Here is a 13,399-nt window from a genome sequence, read left to right as displayed (position 1 = left end):
GGACTGCATGTTTCCTTTTTTTCACATCAAAATTTAAAATGTATTTTTGGCTCAGTTTGTGTCATTCCTTACCACTCATCTTTTAAGTCAGCCACTGAGCTAAAATAATTCATTCTTCACAGCACACTGGTGTTAAGCCACAGTGACTGCTCTGTTTCCACACTTTGGAAAGATTCCTTTCCCCAGAGGACTATAAATCAGTTATGTTACTTTCACAATGTATTTTTACACTGCACACAAATTTACAAGTTACTCAGATGCTGATAGTTTAGTGTATATGAGCTTCCCTTTTTATTTTCAAAAAGATATGTAGCTTGTCTTTATATGGATGCAGAGATTTTAATAGCAAATATTTGACATTCAACAATTCCAGTACATGAGCACATGAAATTAGCAAATCCTGGTATATCTTAAGCACTTTTCTATTGCACACAGAGGAGTGCAGAGTTATTTTCACCAACTGCTCTTCTCATTTAGTGTCATCTCAGTAACCTGAGAGGTACCAATAGGTGACCCAGGGTATCCCCTGGTGACCACAGAGGACAGGAAAGCTGGAGTTGAGTCACTTCCCAGCACAGCCTCATCAAGTCTCAGTCTTCAGCCACTGAGATCCCTCAGGCCAGGGGAACAGCAAAAGGAAAAGCTTAGGTTGCTTTAAAAAATAATTAGGATTCATTTAGAGAAGGGGCTGACTTGTCCAGAAGCAGCTGTGCTCTTAGATGAGTCTGTATTTCTGCAGTCAGAGCTGAAGGAAAAATAATCTTTCCATCTGGTAGTATAACAGTCTTGGAAGAGCTGGTATACTGTGATTTGAGACAATACAGTTGTCCTAGAATATTACAGCCATAAGTATAGTTTATATATTTTGTTGTCTTCTGCCAAGGTGTAAATTGTTGTATGAAAGCAAAAAAAACCCAGAACAAACTGGAAGATTCTGGTACTCATGGATTTGCTTCAATTTGTGAAAATGAAGCCTTGCCCCCAATGCATCTATATTTACAGGTATTATAAATCTTGAGAAATTATCTTCTGAGTGCCTATCCTCTCTCTGCCTTGATCTATATCTATGGCTTCTTGACACTGCAGTAATACAAATAACAAAACACAATGCCTCAAATCTCCTAAAGGGGGGGCCAGCAAGAGAGCTGGAGATGGACTCTTTACACGGGCATGTAGTGACAGGACAAGCGGTAATGGCTTCAAATTGAAAGAGAGCAGGTTTAGATTAGATATTAGGAACAAATTCTTTACTGGGAGAGTGGTGAGGCACTGGAACAGGTTGCCCAGAGAAGGTGTGGATGCCCCATCCCTGGAAGCGTTCAAGGCCAGGTTGGATGGGGCTCTGAGCAACCTGGTCTAGTGAAAGGTTTCCCTGCCCATGACAGGAGGGTTGGAACTGAGTTCCTTCCAACTCAAACCTTTCTATGCTTCTGTGATTCTGTTTTTCTGTGACCACTAAATTACCTATGGAGAGTTCTTCCTGAGGGAAAAAACCCTGCTATTTAAACTTTTACCATTTCTAATCTAAAACACACAGACCATGACTGCCTTACTTGTATTCATATTTAGGGTCAAAGCAACAGAACCTGTAATTTAAATATTTCACACACTTACTCTGGCCAGGAATATGTGTCAACAAGATTAGGCAGACAGGAAACCATTCAGCATCTCTTGATTTTAAGACCTGGGACCTTCTGCCTCCATGGAGCACCTGCCCCTCCATTAGACCTTACATTAGTCCATTAATCAGTGTGTGCTGCATGTCTGCTTCCCTCCACACAAAACTGCAGATACCAAGCAGAGGTTGTACATTAACCACCCAAAAAGCCTGTTCCTTGACTTTAGCCTATGCTTTTAGCCACAGAAACCCACTACTCTTAAGAAAAAATGGCAATCATAGCAGTACCTCAGATACCTTGTCATCTCCTTGGTGCAGGACTGCACTCCTCTCTGAACTCAGCCTGGTTTTGCCCAAGGGAACATGGTATTTTTCAGGCAAGAAGTTTTTCTCAGCACAATATATGAATTTAGTAATGTGTAATTATTTTGGCAAAATATGCATACAGAAAATGTGGAGTACATGTACAATGCATGTGCATTGCCAAATTCCTCTCAAGTACTCTTAATTTTGTCAGAATGAAAATTTTAATGTAGCTTGGTGTAACTTTAAATCTTTCTACAATTGTTCATGAATTGAAAATTCAGCTACTTATATAGTCAGAGTAGTGAGTGAGACCATGCAGACAACTAAGTAGAAACAGACACTCACTCACTCCCCTCTTCCCCCGCTGGGGAGGAAAATCAGAAAAGAAAGGGCAGACCACCATGAAAACTTCATTCTCACTATTTATATAAAAAGCCAGAGTACAGTGGACTTGTACTTACCTCCACATTTACCTCTCTGAAAAACTATATGTGCCTGAATTAAGTAATTAGAATTTTAAAAGGGTTTTCACTGTCTTAGATGGGAACATAATATTGCACAGAAATATGTGTACTTGCATAAGACATGTTGGCATAAGCAATAAAAATACAGTGTCCTGATTCATCTCCAGTCTGAGTCCTGTGGAAAGCAGAGACCCTGCTGCCTTAAAGAAGAGCAGGTTTTGGCCTGACAAACTGGAGCACCAACCAGATGGACGTGGATTTCAAATGCCTTTTTCACCAAGTACAACAGCTGTATCTAAAATTGGGCGAGTCTGCCTGGCAACAAAATGAGAGCACTTAGAAGTAGATCTTAATTAGTCAAATGAAATAAGTGCTCAAGGGCAAGATGTGTTTACAATATGAGCAGACAAAACTGTGTACCATGCAATATTGACTGAACTAAATTAATTGAATGCTAAGCAGCTGGACCTCTGTTGCTAATGTTTACATAATGTGCTTATAAATAGTTTTTTTCCCTTTTTAACTTTGTAAAGCAACTCAAGTCAAAAAAAACCTTCCAGGATTATGGCTCAGACTATGAGAGTCATCTATTGTACAGCAGCTCAAATGAGAAAGAAAGAGGAAGGAAGAAACTGGTGGGGGTGAAAAGAGATTTGCATTGGACTTATAAATTCTACATAAAATGTGCTCCTAACAGCACTCCAAGCAAGTTACCTTAGTCAGGTTCGTGTGGAGGTGTGGAAGTCCTCTGAGTTAGCAAACAAGGGGAAGGACTGCAACATGGGGCTTTCAGAAGAGGGCAGGTCTCCATCAACATGTTGAAGTCTTTCATCCTGAGTCTAGCACTCCCAGCCTGTGCTGCCAGGACTAGAGTAGAAACAATGTGTGGTCTGCATTTTCCTGCTCCTGAAAATGGATTTCTTCTTCCTCCTTATCAAATCAGAGGGGAATAAAGGTTAGAAGAAAAAAATGAAAGAGGGGAAAAAAAGCAAACAAACCTCTCCAGAAGAGGTCAGGAGTTTTGATTCAGCTTTCTGGAAGTTGAGATACAGCTGGGAACCAGTAGAGTGTCCATTCAGAAGAAGAATAGGAAAGGGAGAAGGAGAAAAATCAAAACAGATTCAGGAAAAAGGCATCTCAGAATGAAAGAAAGATAAGATGGCTGGGATTTCTGACACTTGCTACTGGAAAGAAAGAAACCCTCTCTTCCCAACTCCAAGCTCTCAAGGACAGTCTGGTACTACCAGCAAGTGAAATGGCACGCAAGGCAAGGAGACTGTTTGGGTTAACCTCCTCATGCATAGCTTCTGCTCTAATCACTGTTGACTAGTTTTTAGACAAGAACACGACAGTGTGACTTCAGAACTTCGGTAGTTTCAACCCCACAAAAGAAGAGGATCCAGGCAAAGGACTGAGAAATGTGGAAGCAATTAAACAAAATGATCCTCAGCAGATGTAATTTCCAAAGTAACTAAAGTGCTATTTTAAACCTTCATGCTTCAGAGCCACTCAAACTAGCTTACAAGATAAGAAACTTGCTAAAAGTCTGTAGAAACTGATGTATGATGTGTGTATCAGGGCTGACCTGTTGACAGCAGTTGTGCACCTGTACATATTACATGTACAATTACACAAGTGTCTGACCTGCACAAGAGGACACCAGTCACAAACACATACTGCTCATCTGCTTTCTAAAAAAAATTTTAAAAAACAATATATTATTGGTGGAAAATTTTAGACAATAGGTCATCAAAATTATTCAAGTCCAAATTTGAATCACTGGCACTGTGCACTAAACATTTGCATATAATGAACTTCAGAGTTTTCAACGACATTTTAGCCTCTGAGCTACCATGGGCAGGTTTCTTATTACTACACAAAATGTGTGGGCATGAGCAATACTTTTTAATCACAGTTTGATTTACAGGAATTACACGGAGATGTGTAGCGTCAGAGGTTCTTAACACCAGGATAAAAAGCATCACTCCAGTGATGAAAGAAAAGTGTTGTAAAGGTGAAAGAAATGAGGTGGGTAAATCAGGCTTCATTGGAACATGTCAGACCCCTAACTGTTGTACTGTCTTAGATAAATGTCCATCTTGCCCATTTTGTCTCTGAGAGTGGCCAGCAGAACATATCAATGAAGCTAGAACAGAGCATAGGACACATGCAATTTCCTCAGTAAACACCTGCAGTAAGTGCTCTGAACTTTGCTACATCCAGTCAGAAATAGTATCATTGTATTTAACAACCCAAATTGATTTTTATTGTCATTCTATGGCAGCTTTTGAACAAGCATAAACTCAGGACGCTTGTGTCCTGAGTGAACACAGTGAGTTCTGCAGTTTATCTGTATGCTGTATTTCCCTTTATTTCTTTCAAACTAGCCCCTAGGCATATGATTTGCTGCTTTCTTCATCTGAAAGTCTGACGGTCTGTAAATAATCATATGCCCTTCAAGCTCACTGTGCTAACTTAGGATCTTACAGACTTTTTTCATCAGCCACCTTACCTCCAGGCTAAAGAATCGTGACTCAGACAGGTCCTTTCTTCACTGGAATCAAGTGTGCCCTTCATCATGTCCATTGCCCTTCTTTCTAGCCAACTTAAGATTGCTACTTCAGGCAAGGAAAGGAAACTGCACAAAATAGCACAACATGAATTGGAATGTATATGGAAACATAAACAAAGAATTTTGCATTTGCTTCCTTTTCCTAATAATCCCTTAGTTTGGTTTGTGGGTTTTTTTTAATCGCTAATGAGAATTAAATTCTTACTAGTGAGCGGGACACAAAATTCCAGCATGCCTTACAGGAGGAGCACTTGCACATGAAAGCTGTACTAGCTAAAACATACTAATGTGTGTTTCTGATTGTGCATTGCATTATATTTATTTTAGGCTTTTAGGTCCTTTGCCATCACTGGCATAATCCAATAGAAGGAGCCAAATTAACTGGTAAGGTATTTTCAATACAAATTTGACTACTTATGCAGTATCCTTCATTTCCTCTGTTGAGGCACAGTGATACAGAGAAGTCCTGCTGTGTTAGCCATTAAACAGATATTAAGCAAAACCAAACAATTTCTCTCCCAAAGGACTTTCAGGTTTGTATCAAGTCTCATTGGCAAAAAATGACAACAAGTAACAATGAACCAATATTAAAGGTACTTGCAAATGAAGGTAAGGTCCTAATTCACTCTTTTAACTAAATTAGGATCTTGCAAGAGTGACTATGCTGTACTAATATTTATTTTCTGCTTCTAATGGATAGGAAGTTATGTCTCCAACTGGGAGATTGCCCCATACATAAAATTTATTTTTATTTGAGAAGCCTTCTTAAATAACTGACAATGTTTAGTACTCCAGCAATCTAACCAAGTTTTTATTTTAACCAGTGTTGCTAAGGCTAAATTCTAACACATATCCCCAGTGAAAACAGAAAATATTTTTCAGTACAGATGCAAACACACTCAAACACAGGTGGCAGGGAGCCTTTTCAAGCAGTTCTAGCACCTTAATGTTAAGTAGTTACATTGATTTCCAAAACACATCTTCAGATGTGTGGTGCCCCATTCATGTCAGATTTAAGTTGGAATAGTACAATACATTTACCACTGTACAGACTGCCTTGGTGGTGTGTGGAAGAAATGCATTATCTTCCTGTTTGAATATAATCATAGGAATAATAACAAAAAATTACAATATTTTTAGCAACAAAGACTAAGTTGTTACAAAAGGCACAATCCGGGAGTAATGGAAGAGGGTTGGGGTCCAGCCTCATGTCCTTACCAAGGCCAACTAATTTGTGCACATGGAATTGATGTAGTCTTTTGAAAAGCCCTATTTAGCTCCAAAGGAAGAGACCCGGCTGCTGGGTGCTTCAGAGCTACCTGCTCTGGAGAATCAGAAGGAAAAAGGAATTCTGTTTGGACATCTGTGTTGAATTGCTAATGATAGTGGAACCATGACTTGTATTTGTGAATGTAACACAGATCCTCATTTATCCCAGAGGTATTTGAGAAGATAAGTGCTGCAATGTAAAATAAAACAGCCTGGTGACATCCCATACACTGTTAAACTTGGCTATATCACAATGTCAGCAACATTTCTAAAATATTTTTTCTGTGAACAGCAAGATTTATACATAACCTATTTCTTGCCGTGTGTGTATATAGTTGCTTTTTAGATCTGTTGTGCTTCTGACCAAGTGTTCTCACTTGAACTCTCAGCTGCTGCTCTAGAAGTAAAAAGAAAAAAGTGTTGGCACATTAAGCGCTGTATTTTCATTTCTAGACAATATCTTCTAGGAAGTTTTATATCTTGAGCTGGGCAATTAAATGTGTTTTGTAGTGGTTTTGAAGATGGAAAAGAATCTAGCAAGCAAAAAACGGCTTAAATAGAACAAATATTTTTCAGGGACCATTATTAATTATACAACAAATAAATAAGTAAAATTTTAGCGGTCACTTATTATTTACGTCAACAGAACCACACTCAGAATTCCTGGGAAAACTGTTTGATTAAGCGAGCTAGACTGCTAGGGATGTCAGCCCAGAAACGATCCCAGGTCGTTCAGGAGGGCCATGCTCCCTCCAGAAGCACGGAGCAGACGCGCTCGGCTCCCCGCGCATCCCCGGGGCGCGCATCCCCCGCGCCGGCGCCGCCCGGAGCGCGGCACCCCCGGCCCCGCCGCGGAGCGCGGGCGTCCCCGCGCGGCCCCGGGGCGCGCTGCCGGAGCGGCCCCGGGTTCCCCCGTTCACCTCGCGCCCACCCTGTGACAGCGATTGTCAACATCACTGAAATGCTGTAGGCCCGCGATATCTGACTCCTATGAAATTTGTGTTCGGACATCCGGGTCCGGTTGCGAGTGCTGCGCTCTGTGTCACAAAAGCAGAGGTATGCATTTGAATTGGTGACATGGATATGTACACAGAGGGAAAAGGATTACATGGGGAAAGAGCTGCCGAGGGAATACCTGGGCAGTACAGATAAGTTCAGTGAACAAACTAGCATTAACACTTGCCACTGTACTGGCAAGACCCACTTTTCCTATCACTGAAATAGCTTTTCTTCCATTGTGAATGCTAAGGCATTTCCTGCCCAAAATGAGGGTTTTTCATTGCCTGCTAGCCAGAAGTCAGTACTGCTCCACACTTAAAGGTTTCTTAATTTACATCACTACAGCTCCTCGATTAAAGCCACTGTCCACTTGAAAAAGGAGAAGGAGCAATCTGTCTTCTGCTAACTGTTCAGACCTGAGATCAGTTCCTGTCTTTAACCTGCAGGCAACTGTCTTCCTCCCAAGTTTGCTAGAAAAAGCCATGTTGAGGCCTATGAAACATGAGGGCCTCCAGTTCCTGTACCTGTGGGCCATTGTCAGCCATGAAAGCAATGCCTCTCACACACCTAGAACAATGTGCAAAGCACATAAGGAAAGGGCTTCACACAGCAACAATCCTATTGCATCAGGGAATGGACTGCCAAGGGAGAATTTACACCTTTTAAGTGTCTAGCAGAGATATTACAATGAGTGCCAAGGAAAAAATTAATGTATTGAAGTTCACCATACCTAAAACCACAGCAAGATGCTCAATTACTTTTCCAAAAAGAGAGCTAAAAATGTGAATGCTCCTGAGTGAAAAACATCACTATCCCTTTCTCATCATTTCCATCAGCTTTAAGGAAGCTTTAACTCAAGAAAGAAAGCATTATATTTTGAAAAAGTAGTAGCTCACATCAGATCCATTTTTTTCTGTATTTGGAAGTCTCTTTTAAATTTGTAGAGATTAAAAATATGGCCTGTCAGCAGTGGCAGCTTGTCACCAGCTGATACCTTACATGCATGGTTCTTGCTTTTGGTCAGTTGACTTTATAACAAACTAGTTCTACTTTTCATTTAGTAGCCAAAGTCATAGAAAACAGGACTAGGGAAAAGCACGTTTGTCTACATTACAAAACTCACGTAATTTCCTTTTGCAAATGTTACGATCCGGTTTAAACCCAGAAAAGCAAAACAAGCTAAGTCTCTGAGCACAAACCGGAAAGAACTTAGAAGGTTCAAAATATTCCCAGAAACGAGTTTAAAACCAAACGAGGTTAGATGTTGTTGCCAAAAAATGGATGTATTTTATTTAATAGTAGAGAGGCAAAGAGAAGGGAAGAGAAAAGAAAGAGAGAAAGAAATGGAAAAAAGAAGTGTGCGTGGGGGTGGGGGACAGGGAGAGGTGACAGGGGTTAGGTGGAAGCACATCACCCATCCGAGGGTCCCAACGAGGTCTCGTTGCTCCCCTCCGTCTGCTCTGCTGGTGCTGAGGGTCCCCCGTCGCCGCCGTGGCCACGGCACCACACGCTGCCACACCACGCTGCCACACACCCAAGAGTGCAGAATTCCGTGGATTAATACATGCTGTGGGCCAGGTGGGAACGCCCACGTGCCTCCCTTACAGGGGCTGGCTTGACACTGTCCCTTGCAACACTGAGGGTCTGTTGCATCATCTCTGGGGCTCTGGTGCAGGGTCTGGGGACCCCTTGGGGGGGGCCCCTGTGATGGGCCATGTCACCCCTTCTGCTGTGGATAAGCTTCTCCCCCCGCCCGGTGAGGAGCCCTCAGCTGGGCTCCTCTGCACAGGGGAGGATGGGCAGTCACTGCATCTCTGACCAGAGGCTTTTCCCAGATACCCAAAGCCCTCCCAGATACTCCACCCTTTGGTGTAGGGGGGCTGTTCAAGCGTGGTGGCTGATAGCCCTGGGACCTTGGAGGTGTTAAGCCTGTGCTCCCTGAATGTCCCCAGCCCTGAGTTGTTGCTTTATCTTATCTTCATCAGCGAGCAGTGTAAGGCCTCAGTCAGGGCCCCATTCAGGGTGCAGTGGTCTTCTTTACAGCTTTTGTAATACAGTTTTAAAAGTCCTTTTAGAAAATGTTTAAGTCATAGACTGTGATATTTCAGTCTCTGACAGCAAAGATCCAACATCACCACACAGTGTATCAATAACGTGGTGCAATCTTTTTGTAGGAGGTTGTGCCTGTTTTCATTTTGAAATCTGCCTTATGATATCCCAGGTGTTTATTTGGCACCATTGCGGGTTTTAACAACTAAATCACTAATAATTCACCTTCAGGGAAGAGAATTTCAGCCACAATAAGGTGCCAAGCTATTCCCTCTTTTGTCAAAACATCAGAGAAACTGCAGAGAGGCTGTTTGCAGCTGCCTTAAGAGGCTGCAAGAAAAGTCAGGAGCTCCTGAGGGCTGGAGATAGCTCCTCTCTCTGCCCTGGGTCCCAGCCTTCATTGTCCAAGGAAGCAGCACAATCAGAGCAAAATTGGAGGTCAGGATATGAAAAGGTCAACAGGTGATGACAGCGCAGAACAGAAGAATCATTTTCATGGTTTTCCTCCAAACCCTGAAGGAGAATTCAGGATTCTCACATCTAAACTTTCACCTGTGACTTTGCAGCAAGTACCTGCTCAACATCTAGGTAGTGATAACCCTTTTGTTTTCTATTCTGTCCCCTAAAGACGAAGGATGAGTACTACCTCATGTAGAGGATACCTGTGTGGTACCAAGTCTACTCATAATCAATACCCTTTCATTATGAGATGACAGTTCCAATGCCGTCTGTTTTGCACCACCTTTTCTGAGAAATCATTCAAGAGAAAGTTTTTATAATACAGATTTGCAAGAAAATGAAGTTAACACTTCCCTGCCAATCTCAGTCTTGGTCTTTTAAACAGTCTCATTCACTTTCAATCATTCTGTATCACACCCTGCATGTGGCTCCTGTCAGCCCTGTGGTTTGTGTGCAAAGCCTTTAAAGAAGCTACTGAAGTCCTACTACCAAGCAGCTACCTTGACCTTTTGCAGTGTAAAGGAATGAAAACCAGCCATGCAGAGCTCTGTGTCACAGCCCTGGGATGGTTCATTTGAAAAAAAATAAGAATAGCATGAATAATGGAAAGCACAGTTTTAAGCTTAAAGCAGCAATCCATATTACATAGATTAGTGTGGTTTTCAGAGCAATTCAGATAGTTAGAACACCATGGCACTGAGCAGTTCAGAAATAAAACATGTGAACATTTAACACTGTTCAGCCCATCACTGTGTTTGCATCAAAAGATAGCTGTTCAATAGCTGCAGACTTTCCAAGCAATCTCTGGAGCCTGGCAGCAAGTCATTCTCTGCCTGTCACCAGGGAAACACAGATCTATTCTGCATGTGGTCAGCCTTCCAGGGATGAGGCTATTACTAGGCACCATCATAGGAAAAGACATCTCAAGACTCATTTCCTTAGTTAGATATTGCATTACTTGTGCATTTGAAAGGATAGGTTCCTAACTCTGTGGAGGCTTCTGATGCTACGGGTGGTTCAACTGGCAAAAGTACTGTCAAGTTTTCTAAAGCTTTGAATTCCAACACATGTTTTATTTTATCTGTGTTATATGATTTAAGCCTGATTAAATCTAACACCTGAAGGAAAAATTTAAAAATAGATGAGATGTTCTCTCCTTTGGTAGATATCTGGGGAAAGTAGAAAAATGCAATAAAGTGAAACCAGTTTAAATATTAGTTAAAAAAAGTTGTCAATTGAAAGATTTTTTTTTTTTTTAATTCAGTCACTTCTGAGTTCAATCAAAATATTTCTGAAAATGGTAACAATAATGTTAACATTTCCAGTGATAGGATGGCAAATTAATTTTTAATTAAATTATAAATAATCAACATCACTGTTAAAAGGAAACAGAAGAAAGGTGCTAGTTTTGGAGTAAAAAAGAAATATTTCTGTGATAACAGAAGATCAAAGATGGCATGGTCTAATTAAAATGTAAAATGCTTCATGAATATCAAAGATTACCTACAGGTCTGACAGACATTGTCAGGTAATACTACAGGCACCTTAATTCTTCTGGAATCATCTTTGCCTCCACTGGCTCCCAACCCTCTATTTTGGCACATCCTGCATAGGAAATCAAATAAAAAGCTGGGAACTGAACTGGTTTTACTGTCAGAGCTCCTCCAAAGAGAGTTTAAAAGTTTTGCTGATGATGTATCTGTCTGTTGGCAACTGAGCAACTCAAGCCTGAATGAAAAGTAGTTGTATTAGAGCTAGCTAAAAAACAAATTTTAATCATGAATTCTGCCCTTGTTTTCTGTCTTCTCTTCCTCTACATCTAGAAGCTTCCTCAGGGCATAGATGAGGCTTCTGTATAACAGGAATGTCACACAACAGAAGGCTGAATTCCTGATTAACCACAGCTCCTTCCACTTGAACTGCAACTATTTAAGCAAAGTAATAAAACAAAAAGAAAAGTCAATAATCAAATTGTGCCTCTGTTTCAGATGGATACACTACTGATGATATTGAATTTTACTGGAATGGAGGAGAGTCAGCAGTAACAGGAGTTAATAACATTGAGCTCCCACAATTTTCTATTGTGGATTACAAGATGGTATCAAAGAGAGTGGAATTTACAACAGGTAAGCACTGGCAAGTTAAAAAAAAATTGTCCCCTCTTCCTGCAGCCCAGAAATATCAGTGCCTTCCTTTTGTTTGGCATTAGTCATTATATGATTTCTTTCTTTCAGGAGCATACCCTCGATTGTCACTTAGCTTCCGGCTTAAAAGAAATATTGGATACTTCATTTTGCAAACCTATATGCCTTCCACATTGATTACAATTCTGTCGTGGGTATCTTTTTGGATCAATTACGATGCCTCTGCAGCCAGAGTTGCTCTAGGTAACTTCTTCTCAAAATGACTGAACTACATAGACACTTGCTGCCTTTGAAAACAGTGGCACCAAATCCATACTGATGGTTGAAGCATCATTAATTGGGATCTTACACAGGCAGCATGGGGCCCTGGTTGTCAGGAAGGCAGGCAGGTGTGACCTTGCCTACATCTGAAGCCCTTGCTCTGCACATAGGTTGGGATCCTGACTGACTTCCAGTTCTCATAATGGTCTTTGGATCAGACCAAAAGTATTTTGCTTCCAAAGTGGAGCGTAAAAGTCTAATTCAGGTATCTAAGGGTATCTACACTGTGCTGCATGAACAATCCCTGTTGATGTTAAAAAGTGTACTCTCAGGCCAGATCTGTGACTGGAATGAATACACAAGATCCTACTGACATCAGTGGAAATATACCAGCTTACACCAAATCAGTCTGGTTTACCTACAGAGTTGGTTCTTTCCCATACCATGTTCCTTCCTACAACTTTCCATAACAATGAAGATATTCTGCCACTATCTGTGCTTTAAGGCATGTATGTTTTTCAACTCTATTTCCAGTAAGCCAGTTTGTCCCACTTCTATTTTGTCTCACCTCTCTGCACATTAAAGTTGTTACATCTGTGCCTAGAGCTATTATCTACATGCATTAATGACCTGTGATTAAACCAGACTAAAAAGTAATTTCATCCAGCTAAAAGAAAAACACATATGAGAAAAAAAAACCATTCAGCAGTGGATAACACAATGAGATGGAAATGCTTTACTTGCAAGCACCTAGTTAATAGGAAAAGTTGTTTTGGCAAAAGCATATGTATTACTTCATCAAAGACCATCACTTTATCAAAAGGCTTCCCTTTCTCCTTTCAACCCTCCATTTTCAATCAAAAGCTAGATACTTATTCCAGATCCCCACAACAATGCAAATCACCCTATGGGGTCAAGAAGAGCTACTGCTGTAAATAAAGTGAGAAGCATTTTCTCACATAGAAAGAACACCAATCAACTCTGCTATCCAGGTGAGCTAATACCACATTCCCTAGCACAGTTTTTGCAAAAATTAAAGCAAGATGTTCCAACATAGCCTGGGTTACTGAAGGTAATATTTCATTCACCCTCCATTGCAGGAAAAGGCAAGGAAGGTGCTCTCAGCAAGGATATCTTCCTTTCCAGTTCTGCAAAACGCATTCCCTTGGCTGCTAAGAATCTGATCACATCATTAATCCATCTGCATGAGAACTGCAATGCTGCCATTATGCCTTTTGTGATCAAATCTCCTTCCTTG

The 13,399-nt window shown here is 41.0% G+C and overlaps 1 protein-coding gene across 4 annotated transcripts in view; it reads left to right on the top strand.

Annotated features, from left to right (window-relative positions):
- Positions 1 to 13,399, top strand: part of GABRB1 (gamma-aminobutyric acid type A receptor subunit beta1) — a 123,538-nt gene that overhangs the window by 102,757 nt on the left and 7,382 nt on the right. For all 4 annotated transcript variants that reach the window (XR_011150730.1, XR_011150729.1, XM_069014188.1 and 1 more), the window contains exons 6-7: positions 11,725 to 11,862; positions 11,971 to 12,123. Coding sequence is in view for 2 of the 4 variants with exons in the window: in XM_069014188.1 (XP_068870289.1) it covers positions 11,725 to 11,862; positions 11,971 to 12,123 (291 nt within the window). In the remaining 2 variants the exon portion in view is untranslated. The remainder of the gene's footprint in view (positions 1 to 11,724; positions 11,863 to 11,970; positions 12,124 to 13,399) is intronic.

Source organism: Aphelocoma coerulescens, chromosome 4 (genome assembly GCF_041296385.1).
Source record: "Aphelocoma coerulescens isolate FSJ_1873_10779 chromosome 4, UR_Acoe_1.0, whole genome shotgun sequence".
NCBI classification, from domain to species: Eukaryota; Metazoa; Chordata; class Aves; order Passeriformes; family Corvidae; genus Aphelocoma; species Aphelocoma coerulescens.
Note: the sequence above shows the minus strand (reverse complement) of the source record. Positions and strands in the feature narration are given on the sequence as shown.